This window comes from Ambystoma mexicanum, chromosome 2q (assembly GCF_040938575.1).
Source record: "Ambystoma mexicanum isolate Mex_15411 chromosome 2q, UKY_AmexF1_1, whole genome shotgun sequence".
Lineage (NCBI taxonomy): Eukaryota > Metazoa > Chordata > Amphibia > Caudata > Ambystomatidae > Ambystoma > Ambystoma mexicanum.
In genome coordinates, this window is record NC_090924.1 from 1,265,161,582 (window position 1) to 1,265,185,527 (window position 23,946).

The 23,946-nt window shown below is 46.5% G+C and overlaps 1 protein-coding gene across 1 annotated transcript in view; it reads right to left on the minus strand.

The window, feature by feature from the left end:
• Positions 1-264: 264 nt before the first annotated feature.
• The window catches only part of BMP15 (bone morphogenetic protein 15), a 170,173-nt gene continuing 146,491 nt past the window's right edge, over positions 265-23,946 (minus strand). Inside the window, exon 2 of the mRNA XM_069648652.1 lies at positions 265-4,160. Coding sequence (XP_069504753.1) covers positions 3,268-4,160 — 893 coding nt within the window. The 3' untranslated portion in view covers positions 265-3,267. The remainder of the gene's footprint in view (positions 4,161-23,946) is intronic.

Genomic DNA, 23,946 nt, shown 5'->3' on the forward strand with positions numbered 1-23,946 from the left:
ATCTCCTGAAGGACACACACCTCACCAACAGCCCTTCAAGGATAAAGTACTAGAAAGGTGTCCTGCTTTAGGGAGGCTTCTGTGGATCAATATGACAAGCGAAAGAAAATATTTGTTTCCATTTTCATATTCGTGGACGAAACAACTCTGTACTCCCAAAAGATCCTCTAAAAGTTCATACAAAAGGACTTTGAATTCACAGATTACAAAGAAATAAAAACACAATGAATGCAAGCTTTGGATTTCTTAGCAAAAGGGTTTTATGAATAAAGATGTCAGACAAAGATAGAATAAATAGAAAAGGCATATCATCAAAAATTCATCAAGTGTTGACCATTTGTTTCATAATTACACTCATACTTTAGGGTTTTATTCATTTAACATTTGTTGGCATTTTGGGAGGGTTGGGAAGCAGTGGGTAGTTGAGAGCTGGTATAAGCAAGCTTACTCTTTTTTCTGTGTGAACATAAAATGCAGTTGTCAGTAAGGATGGAAACATTCCCTTTCAAAATGTAATCAATTGCGAAGAAATTCTTCAACACCATCTGGCAAATTTTCCAAAGTCCTTGAAGGCTAAGAAATCCACAACTGCACAAAACCCACCCTACACGTCGGTTACTTTGACAACTTTTCTCTAAGCAGTTTTAGTTAGTTACTCATAGTTGCTCAGCACACATGGGTACTTCTAAGGAACTGGGTTGCACAGATAGGATAGACTATGAAAAAGCAAGTCTACAGAGTGGGCTGAGGTTAATTATAAGAAATACAATATCCGGGCCAGTGCAAATGGTACAGCATGAGACACAGAAGTAAGTGGTTTTGTAATAAAAGAGCGTTTGGATATGAATGTTCACATCATATGAGACGTGGAAATAGGCCAACCAGATTTCATGACCTACTTACGAATGGCTTATTTTATAGTGTACAAAAGGATCCCTTTATTTATCTGACATCTCATGAAGTCAGACTACCTGCCTAAAATGTTAAATCATCATTTAGTTGACTAAGTAAATGTAGACCATGCAGCCTGGCAGTGAATATAAAGGAATGATAATTTACTGGCATCATGGTTGGTACTTGAACACAGGTATGGCATAGGAGATTTAGAAATGTGAGCTTACACATGTAATCTTCCGGAATAGAACCATTCAGTAACATTTTAAATATTCACCCAGACAGCTTCTGGTTGTTCACCAAGCACAGAGTAAATGGAATAAAGGAGAACATGGAAATCATCCTTTGGGTCTCTTGTCTCATCTACGAAAATCATACCTTAATACAAACCCTAGAATTTTTCCAGGGTTTTAACGTGTGAAACATTGTGAACCCAGAGCCCTGAAAGAAATCCAAACTGTACAGCTGCCTACTAATCACAAATCAATATAAACATTGGCAAAACCAACAGAGAATTCATGGAGGTGGGTGTGAGGTGCCACGTTGCTTGCTGTAGTGTCTTCAGTAGCATTCAAATTAGATTGCTGCAATCTACTAAACAAAGTAACAATGGCTATTTAGTAAAAAAAAAAGCAAAGAAGTAAGTGCAGTATCTTAAGAAGCAAAACATGCAGTGGAAAAATGGCAATTGTTCTAAAGAATGCAAATCACAGTTCTTTGGTGAGAATATCTGGTTCCCATCTTGGTAGCTATTCTAGTTCATAATCAAGTCTTTGCAGTTGGACGATTATGACCAAATGCCCTTCTCGATGGTTCTCCAATGCGGTTGAGCTGAAAAGGTCCTTTGAAAGGAGATGACGGAGATTTCAAAATCTAGAATACAAAACAGTACTATAGGAGGATCATGCTGCATGAAAAGGGAACCCAGGCTTATTGGTTGCATAGTAGGCCCTGCAAACGTCAGAAACATCTCATTCACTCTGTCCCTTATTTAGATTTTCAATGAAAAGTTAAGGTTAGTATTGTTATAGTGGAAGGAGCTATTCAAGTGGTTCGGTTACTGAATTCTCAGTTGTCTGGAGCAGAGTATTATAGGATAAGTACGAGATGCTTCAAATCGGGAGACCAGGCTTTGGCATTTCACAACAACATCTCCCCGCCAGCTTTGCATATATTATTTTCCAATTTTTATCCAACCACTGCAATTAAACACATTATTTACCTAGGCCAAGTTTTCATGCTTTTTCAGTGTCCAGATCTGCAAACACTTGCTTGGCAGATATTTTTACTGACCCTTTGAAAGCACCCTCAGCCATAAACTAAGTGCATACTGAGTGACTGCTGGTTGGAATCTGTGAGCAAAGAAGTCTTGCTAAACAGACAGTAGTTTGCTGCTTTCTAGAGGATTCTGAATACGCTCATGTTGAAAATGCCAAATCTTAAAAATAAACATCAGGCCATTTTTTCAGGTTCCTACAAAAGCAGACTCTTGCTGCTGTTATATACATAAGAACATCAGTCCTCTTCAATCTTACATTTTGTGCAAACCATAGTATGCCCAGACTGTGGTCAAGAAAGTTTACTAAATCCAACCGAGACAAATTGTGTGTTACGGTTGCTCTGCTTGGGAGTGTGGGGAGTGCACAGTACCTTGTCCATTACCAAGCTGTGAGCTTGCACCAGATCAAATATATGCCTACCAAATTCAGTGGCTAATCCAGACTGGTATCCAAGGCACTAGTCGGATCTACTGGCACCAGTCATTTTTCTACAGGACAAATTCATCCTGCCATCAGATAAGTTGCTGCAGTTTACAAATCCAGACACTGAATGGGTTTCCACTAGAGGAGTGACAAATAACACATCTAGTGAAAAGACAAAAATCATACCCAGTCATAGAATACTAGGATACAATTGCCAACAGGTTTTATAGTATTTTTTCAAGGAAGCAAATGCCTTTTTCTTCTCCCTTAAAACATACTGTTTTCTCTAAAAAAAATGTTTTAATGCTTTTACGTATATAAAATATTTTCGGTGCCCCAAGCACAAAGACGGGGGATGAAGTGAAAATGGAAGTGAAAAATCAAAAAGAAATGTATGAAAAAAAGGGAAAAATGACAACTAATAGGATAAACTTTCCATCATCAAATGGTCACCAAAGAAAAGGTGGGGTTACAAAACATGTAAACTGACAGACAGGGGCAGGATATAGAATGTATTTACAAAATAGGATTATTTCATATGTTTTTCACTTTACAGAGATCATGCCTCGGAGGTCATAAATCACTGCTTCTTGATAAATATTTTTTTTGTTAAAGTGCTACATTGTTTTTCTATTTTTTTTTTTTACATACATCTCTGTGATCATTCATTTTATCTACATGTGCACGACTCTGCAATCATATTTTCATACTCTTTGTATAAAATACTCCCATTGGCCTCTATCATCAACACGCTGATGGGGCTGTACTTGTAAGGGACACAGGAAGGACGTGGGACGCTCTGATCCACTAGCTCGTTGATGAAATTCTGAACAATGGCATGGTTGGGAGAGTTGTAGCCATAGCGCAGGACTCTTGGGCAATCACCTTTGCAGTACTTTGGATTGTACCTGTGAGGGGCGATAATCCAGTGGTCCCACCCAAGTTGGTGGAAACTGACTCTAAATGAATGGAGGGTGCACTGGTTCTTGCTGATGCTATTCTTCTGGTGGTAGCTGGGCAGTTTCAGGCCAATGTTACCTGCCTGTCGAGCTCTACGGGGCTGTATGGATATGCTAGAAGTTGTAGCTTTCTTTTCAAGGCACGGCACATTCAGGCCATGTTGTTCCATTTTGCTATGGCTCATACGAGTGTTGAGGTAAAGCAAAAGGAAAGGAGGGTGATGTAAAATCATATCTTTAGTTTTTGGCCAGTTCAACGGCTTATTAATTTTCTCTGACTGAATACATAAATATTGGAGATTAAGCGTCGGTGAAGGTTTGTTCTGGGGTTCCCACTGCAACGATTTCAAATAAAGTGTAAGGTCTAGTTCCTCCCATTTGTTAAAGTTGGAATTATGAGACCAAATCCGCTGGCGGGTGCCAAATTTGGGGTTATGGGGTGGATGCTTCCCGGTCACACCTCCATCCAACAACTCCACCTTGCAGGAAAACCTATTGTTGGCGACTGACCGAGCATGAGAATACACCACGGCAGCTCTCACCAGTTGCTCTGTCACAGGGATGGCATCAAGATGGAATCGAAGAGTCTGTGTGATCCAAGGATCTGCAGGATTAACAAAAGAAATCCATTAGGAATGTACACTTATACATTTTATAACCACAGCATGACAGTAATCATTGTAATCCAATTTCTGGGAATTTACACAGTTGTGTAACTTTTTCAAGAGTGGGTCCATAATGGTTATGTTAAATCGATCTTACAACTGACTAAATGAATGGGGTACTGGTTCCATAGGCATATGCCCATGCATTTTAAAAGCGTGTGCCCATGTATTTTAAAAGTGTGTGCCGCCTGCTCACATCGTAAGGCAACCTTTTTGTTTAAGGACAGAACAGTTTTCAAGCAAACATCTTGTGTTTTTAACTCCCATTTATCTTAAGGTTCTCCTATTTAATTTTGGCAATTAGGTGATGCTTTAGGACCACCTATAAGCTGAAATTATGTCACTAGAGTACAAATATGAAGGAGATGTGATGTGAGCAGGGGGCAAACAGCTTGTGGGTGTTTGGCTTTTTACCGAGCCACTGACTGCCCGTTACCTTTAATTATTTGGCATAATGAACAGTGTGTTCATCTCAGGTTTACACATTCGTGACTCAACTATGGATTTTTAAATAAGGCACCATCTGATTGAAACACTAGAATAAGCTAACTGATTGAAACCCCCTATTGAATTAAGGCAGTCATCATCCCACTGAATTAAGGCAGTCATCATCCCACAAACCAAAGCAGAATCTCCTCTTTTTACAGTTTATGTGCATGACGAGCAGTATTCCATGAGCATAACATCATGAAAGTGAAGTGCTAATAGTCAATGTACAACAAAAAACGTTATGAAAGAGGCATCAAAAAAGACAATAGGATTTACAGTGCAAGCCTGTCTCACTTTCAAAATCTAAAACATTTTAATAGGTGGACGAGCTTTTCCTCTCAGTTTTTGGCCATTCTATTGCCTAGTATCTTGTTCCCATCCCCTCCTCCCCAAACTTCCCATTTTCTTCCATAGACTAAGGTATAGCCTGGCGGGGTCCCAATATGTCACCGTTATGACAAGGCTGGGTGCCCTAAGACCAGTGGTGGTGATGGGTGTAATATAAATAATGGATAAGCCAGCATAACAAACAACAATGCTTGTGTATAAACATAGTTCAAACATCAAAGGCCATATGGTAATTGAGAGGTCTGATGCTGCAGAGTAATTGTCACCACTGGTGATAGGAAGGAAAAAAAATGGAGGTACGTATGTGTGTTGACTTTAGAGAACAAAACAAAAGTGCAAGAGTCAAACCTTACCCAAAATGGAGAAGATGTTAGGTTCGATACAACAGTGTAGTGTGTTTACCAAATTGGATTTAGCATTACATACCACCAGATTGACTTCCACTTGCAACCCAAGCCTGTTACTGCTTTTTTCCATATGGAGTATTTCAATACCTATGCTGCCTTTCAGTTTGTGATCAGCATCTTCAGTAGTTAAAAAGGAAAAGCCTAAACTCTTCAGGGATGTCAAGAATGTCCATTGCTTCCAAGATGACATTTCGAAAGCCATAGAGGAGCATGGTATGGCTCTAGAAAAAAGGTACATAATATATTGCAGAATATGGAATTGACAACCCAAAACAAAAAGTGCTCATTACATGTAGAAGAGTGGAGAATCTAGAACCAGAGCTTTCCTCTAAAGGGGTCTTGCCCAAAGGAGAATTGGTAAGTAATTAAGAGTATTGAGGCCTGTAGCTCCAAAGCAGAGTTAGACATTTTTTGGAATGACTGAATTCTATTATAGATACAGTATGTAACATGAGATCTTTGCTGAGTAAGGGTATTGAGTTTGTGTGGAGTGCAGTGTGTGCCAAGGAGTTTGAAAACAAAGCTAGAGATGGACCTCACATTCCACTTGGGCAGTTTGATATGAAAAAGAAAACCATAATGACTGCAGATGCTAATGAAGTAGGCTTAGGTGCTGTACTACTAGCCCATCCTAATCACCAATGTTATAAAGTCCACAGGATGCCAGCACCAAGTAATTTTCAAGTTTTATCATTGAAATACAGAGATCAGGAAACCCTTGCACATGCAGCATCACTCCGATTTTCCACTCCCCTTTATCAGCAGGCCTCTTTGAAACTCCCATCCTTCACCATTCCATAGGATGCAATGGTACCTCACAAGCAGCAGGCAAGAACTCTTACAGCCTGACTAACAAACTCCCTTTGATGGCACAGAACATGATTAAACACAAAGTAATAATCAGATCTTTAGTAAATCTTGTACCAAGTGGGTTCTTCTGAAGATACAAGGACATAGTGTGATGAAACGACTACTGTCCCGCAGGAGTACATGGATGAGTAATGGACCCCTCCGCAGCCCCACAATACTCTAAAACAGCAACCACCCAATCAAAGTTGAAACAGGCAGAGCCGAACAAGTATACCTCCTTTGCCTCTTAAAGGGACCAACGGCAGAGGGCTGGCTATGCTCATCGGGAGGGATGCGAGCTAACACAGAAGCAGTTCAAACAACAACAGTACTGTGGTATCAAAATAAAGTCATGTCCAACCTAAGTTGTAGAAGAAAAGGACACCCTAAACTAAAACACTATATCCTGCTTCTGTAAAAGGAAAAAGAAAATGCAGACTTTGGAATAAAAATGGCACACTGGGTTAAAGATGGGGTCCACAGGCTATTGCTTCAGCAGTCTTGAAAATGTAATGAAGAGGTATTTCAAATGGGTAGAAAGTGGGGTCTTACTAATCACTATGTCCCATTAAGGTGGACTGGGGGGGGGGGGGGGGGGGGGGACAGAACCACTTCAAATAACATTAAATGCTAAACCGTGATATCGCAGATGCACATTGCTCTATTGCGCTCCTCCCGAATACTAAAATATAAATGGAGATTGTCCAACACGTGTTTGACCACATTAAGTGGGTCTTGCAAAACAAAGGGAGGTGAGGGCTGGAAGGTTTAGAATTAATCTTAACCTCTGGCATTGCTCGCGGCAACCCTCCAGATCATCAGGAGGAGTATATTCTCAGATTTGTGACTGTAATCCTGAATATTATTTGGTGGCTCATTTTTGTCTTTGTGAATAGGATAAACACAATATGGTATATGTTCACTAATTATGTAATAATTGGATGTAGCCAGTACAAAAATGTATTTCTTTTCCAAGAAATATTGATAAATGGTATCATTCCATAACATGAAATGCAAAGTCGAAGCAATATGTAATGCTGTGGAGCGGGTGCTGGAAAATATTAAACATTGTGAAAAACGACTTTCCAGGGTGCAGAATTTGAATAATATTTGATATAGAGCATACAGTGCAGAAATAAAAAAAAACTGTTGAGCAGAAAATTCATTACAATACATTAAAGATACAGTGCTGTGGTATAGTGGGCTACATTGAGCAAAAAGAAATTCTTACCAACACTGATCTGAGGGAAAGATTAATAACTCTGGTGTTTCCTGTGAAACAAATTAATTAAAGTGTCTCACCGTAGTGACTAGAGTACTGCTAGTCCCCTTTCCTCCATCCTTGTGGAGGTCCCCCCAACACAGGGATGGTACTGGAACTTTTAGCAGTAAAAAAAAAAAAAAAAAAAAAAAAATTTAAAAAAGGAGCTTCCACTTTAAATGTAATACAGTGCGCAGGGCCGCGCCCATCCAGCGTGCGAACGCCCTGCCAAGGCCCTCACCTCAGGCCCCTTTGAACACATCAGATGCTTAGGATACCTGGTTATTAGTACATATTTGCCCTTGGCAAACTAGCAGGGGAAGGTGGGTGGCACGTATTGAGTATGGAGGAAAGGAGACTATTGGCTAGGAGTACTGTAGTCACTACGGTGAATAACTAACTACTCATAGGTCCAGTCCCCTTTCCTCCATCCTTGTGGGCGATTCCACCATACAAGACCATAGGGTAGAGCTGCGAAACCCTGCCTCATATCTAGGATCAAGCAAAGAGGTTCATCAGAACTGCCGGACCAAACTCGGCATTGTGCCTGGAGCTGGTGTCCAATGAGTAGTGTCTCCAGAAGGCCTACGGCATGGCCAACATTGCTGTTTTCTGACGACATCCAGAGAAGCAGGGCTCTGAAACGTGACTGCTGTGGCCTTTGCTCTGACCGCATGGGCATGAATCCCATCAGGAACCGGTTTGCCCATGGCCGTGCAAGCCCCTGAAATGGCCTGAACCATCCAATAGGCGATAGAAGCCTTGGAAGCCTGCTAGCCAGGGGAAGAGAACATCAAAAGTCACAAACAATGCCTCAGACTTCCTGAAGAATTTCGTCAGAGAGATGAAACTTAGAATGCTCTTGCGGTCCAAGGAATGCAGGGCCCTCTCTGCCTGCGACTGTGGGTTTGGGAGGAACATCGGGAGGCAGATCTGACTCAGATGGAATGTAGAGACCACCTTGGGAAAGTAGTTTGGATGAGTGTGCAAGATGAGCTTGTAGTTGTGAAATGTGGTGAAGGGCTTTCACAAAGACAGCACCTGCAGCTCACTAAACCTGCGCGTAGAGGTGAGAGCCACCAATAAAACAGTCTTGAGCGTCACTAAGTGGACGTCCACAAAGGGCATCGGCTCGAAAGGCTTGCCGCTGAAAAGCTGCAATAACCACATTGGAGGTCCCAGACCGGATGCAGCCTATGCACTGGAGGAAAAAGCCTACGCACCCCCTTAGGTGGCCCTTAACCACTTGGTTGGCTGCCGAAAACACCTGCTCAGGGGAATTCACGTATTTTGCCAATGGCCGCCAAATACGTGCAGCAAGTATCCACCTGAGCCAGCCAGGTAAGCTGAAAAGCTAGTGCATCATGCAGAGGACAGGTGACTCGATCTAGACCCGTGCCCGAGCCTAATGGCAGAACCTAGTTCATTTGCGCTTACACTGGGGCCTCCTGGCCGGCTGAATGGTGTCCCAGTTGTCTTCCGAAAATTGTGTATTCTGAAGCCTCAGCAGGTCAGGAACTAGGCCGCCAGGGCCAGTTTGGCCAGGTCTGGATTTCTACTGCCCACCCTGCTGCGTCAGGAAGTCCCTGCTGGAGATCGGCAGATGGACAGGATCCTGGCAGCACAACTGTAGCAGATCTGAATACCAGGGTCCAGAAGGCCAGTGGGGGGCCACCAGGATGAGGCTGCAACCCACAGAGGCCTGGAACTTGCAGAGGGTCAGTTGGAGCAGAGGGGTGGGCGGGAACGCATAATACCTGCAGCAGTGCTAACAGATCCGGAAGGCGTCTCCCAGTGACCCCTGACCCCAACCTGCCCATGAAGCAAACTGGGGCACTTTGGGGAGATGCAAACAAGTCCAGGTCCGCTAACTCCCAATGCTGGAACAGGGGCAACAAGGAGTCATTGTGCAACTCTCACTCAGAAGTGTTGAACCCCAAGCGACAGGTGGTCCGCTTCTGCATTGCTGTCCCCCGGGAGGTGGACTGTCAAAATCCAAATCCTCCTCCACCAGGGCCCATTCCCAGATCGAAACCGACTCCAAGCAGAATTGCCCATCCAGGCCAGAGCTGTCCCTGATGAGGGGCAAGAAAGCCATGAGGGCCAAGCCAACTCCCCTGAGCTCAAGCAAATTGATATGCAAGAAGGTTTTCCGTCCTGGACCATGCTCCATGTATCGCATAGCCCTACAGAGTAGCCCTCCCACCCCCACCTGAAAGGGAGGGGTCTGTTGTCACCACCACGGTAGGCTCCGGTCGGGTGAATGGGGCTTGCACTGAAAAATTGTCCTCCATCAGCCACCAGCGAAAACTGGGAAGGAGGAGCGGTGGTATTGGATTCCTGTTCGACAGACACCATCTCCTGATCCCAAATGGCTGCCAGGTGGAGCTGGAGGCGCCTCATCTTGAGGCGAGCATGCTGCACAGTGAGCAGGCAGGAGGCCATCAGGCCGAGAATGTGCTGGAACCACCACGCTGAGGTGGTCGGGTTGGCCAGGCAGTGCCCCACCACCATGTGGCGGGACAGAAGCCTCTCGGGCGTAGGGAACAACAGCTGAACAGTAGTGTTCCAACACACCCATATGAAGACCAGTTCCTGAGAGGGGCACAACTGTGACTTCCTCTGGTTGGGGGAAAACCCCAGCTGATGAAGTGTGTATGCCAATCTCTGTCAAGAGTGCACCACCCATTCGGGTGACCCCGCCCTCACCAGCCCGTCGTCCAAATAAAGATATAGATTATGGCCCTCCAAGCGGAGAAGGCCTGCCACTGCGCTCAATTTCGTGAAGACACAAGAGGCCAAGTTCAGGCTGAAGGGCAGCAGCTTGTACTGAAAGTGGTACAACAATCATTAACCGCAGATACTTCAGATGCGATTGTTAGATGGGCACATGCAGGAATGCATCCTTGAGATCCAGGGAACACATCCAGTCTACTGCACACAGAGACTCTGCTATATGTGTTAGAGTAATCATCTTGAAGTGTTCCAGTGGTAAATACAGATTTAGAAATGACAGGTGCGGGACTACCCTCAGGCTAGCCTGGTTGTTCTTGGGTACCGCAAAAATCCTGGAATAGAAACCGAAGTCCCCGTCTACGAGAGGAGCCAGTTATATGACCTGCACCTTCAAGAGGGATAGGACCTCTAGTAGAAAGGCAGGGGACACGATCTGACGAAGAGGATGGTAGAGGAAGACTGAAGCTTGTGGAGACTACTGATGGGATCCACAGGTCGCTGAAAAGAACACCTCGAGATGTCCTGGAACAGGGCCAAATGGCCCCACAGACAGGCTGCTTCCTCCTGTTGTTGCTGGGGACCAGTCAGGCATCAATGTACCAAAGCCCCGGAAAAAGCACAGGACTTCAACTCGGTCCTGCCCTTGGACTAGGTAAGGACCTCTGACCTGGTTATGTCAGGATGGCCAAGGACATGGTGGTTTGAGTGGAGGTTCTTTGTCAACATGTCATTGGTCAACAAATGAAAAAGGTCCACAACCTCAAAGGGCAGATCCAGGATCAGTTCCTGTATGTCAAATGTAAACTTAGCGACATGGATTCACGCTGTCCTCATCTCGACCCCAAGGCACAGCCCTCTGCTGGCTGAGTCGATGTGGGAGACCAAAGACTCCATGGGGTCTTGCGCAACAGGCATCTGCCAGACCAGCCTTAAAGTAGGCTTGCTTGTCCAAAGTGAGATTGGGCAGAAATTCCCAAGCTCCTGCCACAGCTTCTGGTTAACTGCAGCCAAGAGGGCGTCCGCATTGGCTTGCTGCAGATGTAGCCCTGAGATGGAGTGACAGCTGTGGGGGGTGGGGGGGCAAGGAGGATTGGATCCCCGTCCGGCAGCCTAAACCTGCTGTCCAACTTGTTCATCTGTGGGTAGGCCCTGGGCTTCTCCAAGACCTTCCACGTCACCTGCAGGACATCCTTCTGGAGGGGGATGCCAGACCGGATCGTGGTGCATTTCCCCCAAGACCTCTGCTAGTACATTGACTGTGGGGGGTGGGGGGGTTCTCAAGCAGTGCGACACCGAAGAACTCTGCCAGGCCCTGAAGGTGGTCATAAAAGGCCTTAACGGATGTCGAGGGCTCATCGTCCTGGCCATCGTCGTAGTCATCGCCTGCCACCCCCCCCCCCCCCACTCATCTTTTCACAGACCGAGAGGAATCCAGGACCTGGGACGCAGGTGCCAGCCTGGTTCTCCCTCAGGTCCGGTGCCGCAGACATGGCTAACGGCTGTTGAGGGGAGGAGGAGTACTCAGGGGAGGGGGCTGGATGGCACCACATGCAGGATGACCTTCACAATGCTCATCAGGACCCCCTTCATCTGAGGGGAAGGCTTGAGGAAGAGGAAGCACTCGAAGAAGCAGTCCTTGTAAGCTGATGGGTCCCTAGGGGCCCGGGCCGCTACAGTGCTTTGCCTCTGCACCTGGATAAAGTGCTGAGGCGCCGGGTAAGTGTAGAAATATGGCAGTAGATGGATGAATCCCGGAGGGGACCAAAACCCTGCACCGTAGGATCCACTGCCGCTTCCAGAGGGAGGGGGACTAGGATCATCCTGCAAAGCCCATTCGATGGGTGAAAGCACTAGCAAGGCCTTGAGCTGGATCCAAGATGGCCACCCGTCTGGCAGACTCCGTCACATGCTGCTCCGCCATTTTGAAGCCTTGCACCACACGCCCTGGGCGGAAGGGCATGAAGGCCCTGAGACAAGAGGGGCCTCGTACAACAGATGATACAGCTTAGGTCTTGCACCCGAAGCAGAGGCGTCTACCTCAGATCATTCTGGTAGGCGCTGAGCCCTCAGCCAGACGGCCAGTAGTCGTACCGCCCAGACTCATGACCTGCGCAAGCTCCGGTAGGCTGGACGCCCTCGGCGCCCACACCAATAGTCATGCTGGATCAGGCTGAGGATAGACTCAAAGCACTCAATCCCTTACACCGTGGTGTAGAAGAGGATGCACTTTATCACCCATTAGAGGACAGCCTGGTAGGGCCCCTCTGAGCCCCTCATCCTGGGAGCCAGTAGTCGGTATGGCCTCGGGTCTGGCCCTGGGGCACCCAGAACAGTCCCCGGGCCCCTCTGCTTGGGAGCTGGTAGCCGTAGAGGCCTTAGGCCTGCAAGTACCTGAATTTGAAGAACCCCGATCTGTGGGAATCCCGGGGGAAGGAGTTGTCATGCCAAACAGAGGGCCTATCTTGTCCTGACTAGAGGTCCTGGAGATGAAGTCCTCAAGGTGGGGAGGAGGAGAAGTGTGGAGGATCTCCCACCACCACGACAATCGATTCTTCAATGCCCTGTGACCGAGAGCATTGCAAGCCGAACATTTATTTATTGTGCATGTGCAAGGCGCTTATACAGCAAGGAATTGTGTTTCAAAGCGCTAAAGTGGCAAAGTGAGGGAACATGGGACAAAGGCAATATAATACAATAATGAACAGGATAGAGGTGGTCCTACTAGGCCTTGTGAGCATTTGGATCATGCAAGTGGGGAGAGAGAGAGGGAGAGAGAAGGGAGAGGGTAAGGGGGGCTAAGTGCTAAGCGATTCCCCAGGGTGTTGGGGGAGGTAGTGCCAGGAAGTAAGTTGTCGGGAAACGGTAAGTGCTAGGCAGAGGTCACATAGTGAAGAATGGTCATCTGCTGATACAAAGTGAAGTCATGCGAGGGAACACAGGCCAGTGGGTACCCACGGGCAAGTGCTGGGAGGTGGAGGGGCTGAAGGTGAATGGGAGGAAGGCCATGATCCCGGAGGACACAAGGGCCAAACACACCAATGTCAGCGACTGAGGGGTTTAGCACGGGAGGGGTAGAGGGGAAGGAGGAGGTGAAGAGAAAAATCTTGAGGCGCTTACGGAATTTGAGGATATCCGGCTCAAGACGGAGAGGGAAGTTGTTCCAGAGGAGGGAGCCAGCCAAGGAAAGATCAGCCTCCAGCTCGCTGCTTAGAGAAGCACTTGACACACAGTTGGAGCTGGAAGAACGTAAGGCCCTGGAGGGAGAGTATTTGGTGAGCGCACATTGTAGATGGCATGGTCCCTGGCCCCAGACAACCTTATGGATGATGCAGAGGGATTCGAAATTGATCCTTGCAGCAACCGGGAGCCAGTTGAGAGATTGTAGGACTGGAGACATGGTCCATGGGCTCGAGGCCAAGGAGAAGTCTCACAGCCCTATTATGGATAAGCTGGAGGGGGCGGAGAGAGGAAGAGGGTAGACTAAGAATGAGTCCAGACTAGAGAGTACCAGGGCTCTAGAGACATTGAGCTTCTGGGGAAAGGCGAGGAAAGGAAGGATGCCTCAGAGAAGGTTCAGTTTGGTCAGGTATCTTGGGGCCCTTCCATGGTCCAGGCCCTACCGTTGGGCTACAGCCCGATTCATGTTGACCGCACCGCCGCTCACCCAGGCGGAGGGGTCACCATTATGTATAAAGGTATCTACACTGTCCGGTGTAACACTCCTACCCACTCCCTGAAGATGGAGTGCCTTCTTACTCACATTACCATCTCCTCCAAGTCTACCCAGACTATCCTGGTAGTACATCGACCTCCGGGTGTAGATGCTAATTTCTGCACTGCATTTCCTGAATTTATATTGGAACTCATAACTGAATATCCCAGTCTCTGGATTGCTGGCGATTTTAACCTGTCCCCTAACACTTTCAATCCTAACCAGGTTTCGTCCTTTGTCATCGATGGATGACTTGGGGCTCCCGCAATTGATCGGCAAACCCACATATCAATTAGGCAACACTCTTGATTTCATAAGTGCCCCTGTCTCCTCCATCTTAATTTCTTCACTATACCCTCTCCCATGGTCGGATCATTTTCTTATCCAGTTCTCTCTCCCATATCACTTTTCTAAGCCCTTCTTACCATAAACCAACTGGTCTCAGACGTGATTGGGGGGGGTAATACCTCAATCTGAGTTTACTACAGCCCTACTTGAATGCCTCCCATCTGTTAGTTCCCCTACTCGTGCTACAGTTGATAACGCCGTCCTGGAAGTGGCTGATCTCATGGCTCCGCTCAGACTGTCCAAAGGCACTAAGCATAGGTCAGAGCGCTGGTTCTCTGATGAACTTAAACTAAATACACTGGCCTGTAGACAAGCTGAAAGGAACTGGAGATTATACTACTCCCCTACAGCCAAGCTTACTTTTCGTAACTTGCTCACTGTTTACCACCAGGCTATGGTCCTGGCTAAAAAGACATTTTTTGGGGCCAAGATTGAAGCAGCCATAAATAAACCCAAGGCTCTTTTTGAATTGGTCATTTCCCTCTCTGCTCTAACCAAAATGGACTCTGCAATTATTCCGTCACAAGCTCTGTGAGATTCCCTCGCGTCTTTCTTCTCCTCAAATATAGAATCTATATGTGCAGACATTGCTAAAGCAGCCCCCACCACTACTGACTGTTTGAGCCTTCCTCAGCTTTCAATCCCTACGGCCTCATGGTCTTCATTTCCTGTGTTCTCTGATCTTGAGATACTTAAAGCCATTCATGGCCTTAAATCTGTCTTTACAGCAGATGCTATTCCCCTTACCTTGATCAAAGACACTGCTATCGAGCTACTTCCTCATATTACGGCTGCTATTAACTAATATGAAACTGGTATAATCCCTAGCCAACTTAAACATGGGCTGGTAGTCCTCTGCTGAAGAAGCCCACTCTCGATCCTAAGGTAATGGCTAATTTCAGACCTATCTCTCCGTTACTTTTTAACATGAAGCTGCTCGAGACCCTGGTCTCCCCGATTCTTTCCTCCTTCCTGGAATTATCTGGCTTTTTTGATCCCTTCCAGTCTGGCTTCCGCCCTGGAAGGGGAACAGAGTCTGTTCTCAACCCTGTCATGGATGATCCTGCCCAGTTAGTTGACCAAGGCGGGTGGGAGCGGTTTTATTGTTTGACCTATCCGCCGCATTTGATACAGTGGACCACTCCACTCATTTGGCTCGGCTCTCCGACGCCGGCATCTCAGGTCAGGTCTTTGACTGGTTTCAAGCTTTTTTGACAGATCGGACCCAGTCTGTGTCCCTGCCCCCTTTTCGTTCCCCTCGAGGACTGCTCTTCTGTGGTGTCCCCCAGGGATCAGCGCTTTCTCCCATTACCTTCAATATGTACATTCGTCCCCTTCTTATATTGTTGCATGGGTTTAGATACTATTTGTATGCCGAGGATATGCAGATCCTGGTTCAGCTTAACCTTAGCAGGGCCGATACGGCATCTCGGTTACAGAGCTGGTGGTGGGCACCTCTAGCCCACACTCTCTTTGGATCTCAGAGTTCTGGCCTACCTCATTAGGCACTTGCCCTACGCCAGCGACTTCAGTCAAAAATGTGGGTGTCCTGCTCTCCTTCCATGGCACCCCAAGTGGCTTCCAACTAAACATTGTGCTCCTGTGGTGGCTGCCCTGGTTCTGAGCACCACAGATTACTGCAACTCTCTTTGCTTAGATCAGCCGAGCTACCTCATTAAGCCCCTTCAACTGCTCAAATTCCGCTGCCTGGGCGGTGATTTGTCCCCACCCCCCATGCTCATATGACACCGTTGCTCAGACAACTACATTGGCTGCCAATTGAGAAGCATATTCTTTTTAAATCTCTATGTCTGGTACATCTCGCCTTTTACAATCAAGGCGCCTAATACACACAGGAAAAAAAATCTGTTATGTGCCATCCCGGCCTCTGCACACTCAGTCGGCTCTAGTGATCTCTGTTCCTCCAATTAGACTGTCTCGGATTGGCAGACATGCTTTTTCCGCGGTGGCTGCAAAAACCTGGAACAGTCTTCCTCTGCATCTCCGTGCCAGCGATAATTATCTGATCTTCCGCCGTGCTCTAAAGACCCATCTGTTCTAGATCTCTCTGCTGCTGCACCTTCTGCCATTCTCAGCGCCAAGATACCGCCGGGTGAACGGGCGCTTTAGAAATCTATTTAACCTAACAGTTTGAAATGGGCCTTCTTGGCAAGTTACATGATTTGAGGGGGGAAAGAAAGAGGAGTCAATGATGACTGAGGTTTCTGGCTTTGGTTAAGGAGGTGGCGAGGAACCCAAAGAGGGTGGCAAGAGAGAAGGGAGGAAGGTGGGAGCAGGATACCAGATAGGAAGGATCTCAGTCTTGCTAGCATTGAGGTAGAGATCGATAGAGGCACACCAGGAATCGATAGCAGAAAGGCAGTCAGGAATTGTAGCGGAAGTAGCAATAGGATCAGAGGAATCTTAAGAATGGTTGGGTGTCATCTACATAACACAAATTGGGGGCAGAAAGTAGAAATAAGGAGCAAGTGAGCGAGACAGACATTCAGGAGCCAGGGTGAGAGGTTGGGGAGGACACCACATGTAGAGCTATAGGTGGGAGAGGAGAACGAGCCAAAGAAACTGGGAGGGATGGTCAGTGAGGAAGGTCAGCCAGTCCAGTGCCCACTCCGAGATATCAAGGGTATCATGGTGTCGTTTCATGAGGATAGAGTGGTTGACCGTATCAAATGCAGAGGAGAGAGAGTAGAATGAGAACAGCAGGAGAGATAGCGCCCAGAGACGCGATACTTTCCAGCGGTGGTCAGGCTCCAAATAGAGTATGTGGGGGTCCAAGGCTTGTGAATCCTCCTGGGGCCTGACATGCGTCGGGGGAGGAGAGGCAACGAAGGGAAGTAAGTATTGAAAAACAAATGTCAAGTAAGCGGAAAGCTAAAAAAAAAAAAGTCTCTGCACTGGCTGCCAGGTCCGACACCGACCGTGTGGAAAAAGGGACTAAGGTGAGGTGCCGGGTCTTGGCAGGGGATTCCAACTCTCAAGGCCGCGCCCCCGGACCCTCTACTAAATTCAAAGGGGAAGCTAATTTTTTCACTGCCAAAGGTTCCGGTACCGTCCCCCTGTTGGGGGACGCCTACAAGGATGGAGGAAAGGGGACCGGAAATAGGAGTATTCAAAACATCAACTGTTTATGACGTTTATGAGGGCACAGGGTTACCCGTAATGTCATGTCACATACGAGAAATGAGGACCATTAAATGCTTGTTCAGCAGCAAGACAGGATTCAGGTGCTTTAAATGGGTAAAGTGAGAATTAAACTGTTGAGAAGGTTTTATTTAATGGATTTCGGGTGTTAAGACAGTTGAGTCAGCTCCAGATGGTACAGAAATGCAATGTGGACCTGTAGTGCTCATCGGCTCAACGAACCAGGCAGGTGATGGATCAAGGCGGCTTGAAGAGTTCCAAACATGCCATGCGGTTATTCAATGGTGAATAGCTCAATATGCTGGATCGCAGGCAGGCAATTGTCAAGTCAGTAGCTCTATAGCGCATCAAAAAGCACAGTGCATTAAGGTAGCTTCTGGTGCTTGCAAAGACTCAGAAAGCATCTCAAATCAGTTGAAGCGGCTTAAAAAAAAGATCAAAGCATACAAACTGGGTCAATAGAAGGTTCTGGACTTATGGGTGCTGGGAGCCCCATAAAGGGTTTAAAGTTGCATGGTAAATCCTTCTCAGCTAGGAAAGCCTTAAAGAGCACTTGCAGGATTCCGTCACCACCAGTGACAAGGTTTCTGGGACCCAGTGATCTCTGCTGCAGTTGGCATTTTCCAGTTAGCAGATAACCCCAAATGTTCCTCAGCAATGGTTAAGGGAAAGGTGGGGACCAGATGCAATTCTCCTCAGATGTCCAAAGAGGATTCAACTAACGCTGCTTTTGGATCCCATCTGCTTCGTTCTACAAGGAAGTCCTTTTTTCAGCTTCAAAGACTCTGCTCCGGTCGCGGAGCGACGCGGAGTGAAGCAGAGTGTTGGCAGTGTTGCCAGGGGTGCACGGGGTGCACGGGTACACCCTCAGTGCAGTCGGAACTGGAAACCTTTATGACCACGCTGGAGCCCGGCCCTTCTGGGTTGATCATGGAAGAAGTTGCGATCCTTCAAGGAGGAGGTGACGTAGCACACCCGCTTACAAGACAACAGAGGCGCATCCTGGCAGCCGGTGGAGGAGGGACCACTGAGCCACGGGCGCCCCCTATGGCAAGCAACGGCAAACACCGCAAAAGGGTAAGCGCCTCCACTCCTTCCATATCCCCAATAAGCACTGAACCCTTCTTTGACTGCTGCCCAACAAACTCCCCAAAAACTGTAATGAATGTACCTTCACTAATGCTAAGGCACGCAGCTTATGGCCTGATCCCGGTGGGTGACCACTATAGGTACACAGTTCCAGACGTCTTTTCAGAAGGCGAGACTGATGTTGAAGCTGGCAGACGATTGCACAACAATGTGCAACAAACATACACAACTCACAGTCGAGAGAGCGAGGGCGTAGGCGAGCCCCCATGTGTTAAGCCCCTACAAGTCCTGGCAGGTCTAGCAGTGGCAAATAACAAGAGGGGTCTAGCGGGGGGCCACAACATAGTGGAGGGGCGTGTGATCTACACCGCGGGAGCGCAAGCATGGCCCCCCGCCTGGCTCAGTTCCACGGCGAGCCCCGCGGACGCCAACGAAAACGACACAATCGCGCATGACCATATTGAAACCAAAGCACTGTTGAATCCACAATGTGGAACCGGTCTCGACAGTGCGAACCCATTAAGGTACTTGCAAGTAGAATCCGGCACCGCAAATAGAACGGACCGGCCCAGCTCGGCTAACTTTTTGGACCAAGTCTCTAGCCCTGGGACAAGTTCTAACCGGCAGAGCTCGATCGCCGTTGCGGACAAGGTCCTGAAAGACCTTATTGAAATTAACATCAGATTGGGAAGCCAACAGAGCTCTGAGAACACAGTGAAACCTCCATTGTCAGAAATTCATGAGTCCTCAAAACTAAATGAACAGGAGAGCTGTGCACCTAATCCCGTGAAGGTGAACGTTGTCTCCCTCCCCACCACAACACGAGGAAAAAATCAAAAGGAGCATCCTGTGGGCGAACCCACTGACGAAAAGGAAAAGAACCGACTCTATGAATGACGATGACAGCGATCAGCTGCCAGTTTCACAAAAAAGACATGCGGATGTAAGCGACTCAGCTCTCCAAATCATAGCCACACACGATGGTACCCCTTCTTTAGTCCTAGCTGGTTCCCCCCCTGTTGATTCGCGCTCAAAGAAATGCAAACTACACAGAAGGAAACACAAAGCTGATAAATCAAAGGTAAGCACTCAAGAAAAGGCTAGTGCTTCAACACAGTATTTGGCGGAGTGTCTATCGAGAGAAATCACAAGAGAGTTAAACACTCTGATAATGGCCGCACATACTACATCGATGCTGCCATATGTGAAATTATATGAACAACTGAATGAGAACATCGAGGACCAATCCACGCTCCTGGCTATGTTAAACTCGAAAATGATAAACGTGGAACAAGAACTAAATTTAATGAAACAAGCGAAGCTAGATGAACACTTAAGAACTGAAGCAAATGTAAGGATAATAACGGAGCACACTAAGAACAGTGCGTCCGACAAACGACTATTCGCAGAAGTAGCTCGTGAAGCCATTGGATTACTAAAACTACAGAAGTCACACACTTCCTGTAAGTGGCTAGCTCCAAAAGAGAACAAAGACTCCTGTGTAGCGACTGAGGAGGTGACACAGGTTGTTAACGCACCCAACCCAGACACTTGTTACACATCTCTAGACACAGGGAATGTCGGACAGAGTAACATGAAAGAGTCAAGGAGTGAAGAGAGTGGCGAAAAAAATGTACCCATGAAATGTAAACAAAAACTAAATCGACCTAACGATGTCACCTCCCTGAAAGACAAAGCTACAAGGAAAAGCGGTGAAGAACCGTTGAATGAGAGAAATGCTTCATCAGACTGTGCTTCTCGAAACCCAGAAGGTGACATGGAAATGAACCCATCTCAACTGCATGATGAGCATCATGGGCTTGCCAACCATCTTACACCTGAGCCCTCCATATTCTCTGGCACCAGTCCTGACACACCTGCCTCCCAAGAGGTTCTTAGTATGGCCGTCCAGAACCAAAATTTAGTGAATCCACCAAATGAGAAGGATGAGAACGGCTCTGGAAGTGAACAAATGAACAATGTGGCCGTAATCTCCAAAGAAATGTTTTCCATCTTTTCAAAATCATTAGACTCCAATGCAGCTACCAAAGCGAGAGAGCCCACAATGGGTAAAAAATCGAAAAACACGAAGAAAAGAAAAACCCAAACAAGATCAAGTGTGCGCTCCTTTCTAAGGAACATAAAAGGCTTTTGCACAACAATACCTGACAAGCAAAACGTCGGCGTCCCAGTAAAGTCCATCTCTGGCAACGTGAAGACTCCCTCAATAATTGACAAACTAAACAGCCAGGAAGTAACCAAAGCACAACAAATTGAAGGTTTGGGAACCACAAACGACCCAGCCGGATCCCCGTCCACTGAAACTCAGAGTTCCTCAGAGGATCTCCTTGACCTCTCAACGTACGAGGACTGCGAGGATGATCCAGAAGTCGAGAACGTTGTGTCCGAGGCGGCTCGAAATAAAGACTACGCACCATCAGGTGCTGCTATAAACATCGACCTCAGTTCAATACCGAGTAAAGAGAAATTGCCATCCTCAAAACACTATCAGCCTGATCACCTTATAAGCAAATCAGCCCCAAAATCCTGCTACATAGCTGTGAAGAAGTCAACAAACCAACCTAGATGCGTCACAATGGACATGCTGAGTCAAGCTGGAAGCAGGCCAATTTGTCCAGAAAACAGAGTCCCAGAGTGCATCACGCTAGAAGCAAGAAGAGCCTCAATCATAGCCCTAAAGAAACGTGAATCGCTTGACATGCCTTGCACCTCTCGTAACACGGATCTCCTAAAATACGAGCAAAACCTCATAGCCCTGGAGGCTAAAATGGCCTTAATGGATGCTGATATATCTGAAATCTGCCTATCTACCAGGAGTAAACCCGGAACTGAAATCCGGAAAAACAACAATCTCTTAGTCCAACGAATGTTGAAAGACCCATCACCACCCAAAAAGAGCCTCCATGATATGTGCTCACTCGCGACTGAAAACACACGGTCCATCGCAAGACTTAATGTCGCTGGCAGGAAAGATCATGGTAACCAATTGCGAAGTAATAAGAAAATGGGGAAATACATGCTGCGATTGGAAAGAATAGTGAGAGAACAAGATGGTCTCCTCCTAAACAGGAAAAATGTGATGAGATTATTACATCACATTCCGCAACTGCGAACCATCACGTCCGACGACATTCAAATTGTGGAATTTGAAGATGAAAAAAATATCGACTGTGTGATTCTACACATAGCGTCTAAAATCATTCGTGACTCACTTCTGAACACCGGTGCCACAATGAATTTGATGGGGTTCGACATAAACGAGATTCAGACTCTCAAAGAGTCGGAACATCTGCCGGATAAACAACTGCCATCAAGAGGCAAAACCACATCAAGCAGCAATCCTGCATTACTAGCAGAAGATTGCAGCACAGAGATTAAACCTGTCATCCTAAGGAATCTACCTGATGATGCTACCCTAAAGACACCGGACGAATCAATCACAACAATGATGGGGTCTCTCAACTCTACAAGCGGGAGGAAACCCACTTCACGATATGAAGATCTTGACTGGTCTTGGGTCGCCAAAACCATAAACAATCCAAAAAACAGTTAACGCCAAAAGTCAAATGCGTATGGCAATTTATGTATAGCGTCATGGAACACACGCGGGCATACGCATTTGTTTGAAGAAATCCCAAACGACCTGAAAGACATAGATTTACTGTGTCTTCAGGAGACTTGGCTAACGGAACCTTCCATTGCAGATGGCTTTGAGATCGCCTTCAACACAGCCATTAAAGGAACCAAAGGACGCCCCATGTCAGGAATGGCAATTTTTGCAAAAATTGAAAGTGGAGTTCGCATACTGTCTGCAACCAATGTGTCTGCGTACCTACAGGTATGCAAAATTCAATTGCCTGTGAGACCAACGAAGAAAGCAAATCTACTTATGTTGATAAACATATATTGGCAACACTTAGCTATAGACCTTGATCGATTTCTAGAAACCATCTCAGAACTCATTTGTAACAGCAAAGAAATGATAAAGAAACGCACATCATTATATGTGGAGATCTCAACATAAACTGTATGATTGACAAAACCCATACTGCCTATGACAAGAAAGAAACAAATGCCCTATTAGCCGCTATGCGCTGGCTGTCGGAAATGAAGGCGTGGAATCTCCACATGCTGAATGGGCAAACAATAGGAGATATTCCCGCCCAACCAACTTGGCGAAGAAACCACTCTAGACCGATAATTGACTATATGTTTGCCGATGATTCGCTGAGACGTGAAGTATCCCATCTAACCATTACTGAAATGGAGTTCAGCGATCACTGCATACTAAAGCTATACTTGAAGTCATATAAAAGTGGACGTGAAACCGCCTTGTCAAAATATCCTCTTGAAGCTGGACCGGGTCGTAATCGACTGAGACTCAATGCGAACAAAGTGAGCTCACTGTGCAAAGCATTGGGAGAAAAAACAGAGAAAGAACAAATTGAATACACAACTCTACTAGAGACCTACAGAGAAAAGTGCTCCGGCAATGCTAAAGCAGACTTCAAAAAGGTACATGCATGGGATGCAGAGCTTAATCTAAAGAAAAAAAATCTCCGAAAATCCTTAAGACTGCTCAAAAATAACAGAGTCAGCAGCAACCTAGACAAGGCAAAACAACTGAAACAGACTTACAAGAACTGGCTAATCAGTCATAAACACATAATGGTGCAAAGAGATGCTGAACACATGATGAAAGCGCTCGCAAACAGGAACACAAGCGACTTCTGGAGTTACTTGAATAATATCTCAACCCCTCAGGGTGCAATTACAAAATCCATGATCCCAGAAGATACATGGGTAAGCCACTACGCAGGGGCCTTTAATAACAATTCAATAAAGACCATAACAGCCCCATGTCAAGAGCAGGAATGGTCAGTTGTAATAAATAAAGAAGACATATACAACAACATTGTCCGACTGAGTACCTCAGGAGCACCTGGCCCAGACGGCCTAACCAATCAACACTTGAAACAATATCCAGACTTATGGGCAGAATTTTGTCACTCCCTGTTCAGATCAATACTACAGTCGCGAACTATACCTGCGTCTTGGAGGAGTGCCATTGTGGTACCGATCTTTAGAAAGGGCGACCGAACAGACCCCAAGAACTATAGGCCGATAGCCCTGCTTGACGTTATTGGGAAAATCTTTGCAACACAGCTTCAAATCCAACTACTCAAATGGATTAAAGACTCCAAAAGATACGATCCCCGTCAAACAGGATTTGTAAAAGGAGTCGGCTGTGGGCTGAACTTGACCATCCTGAACTTCCTGAAGATGGAAGCTATTCGTCAAAA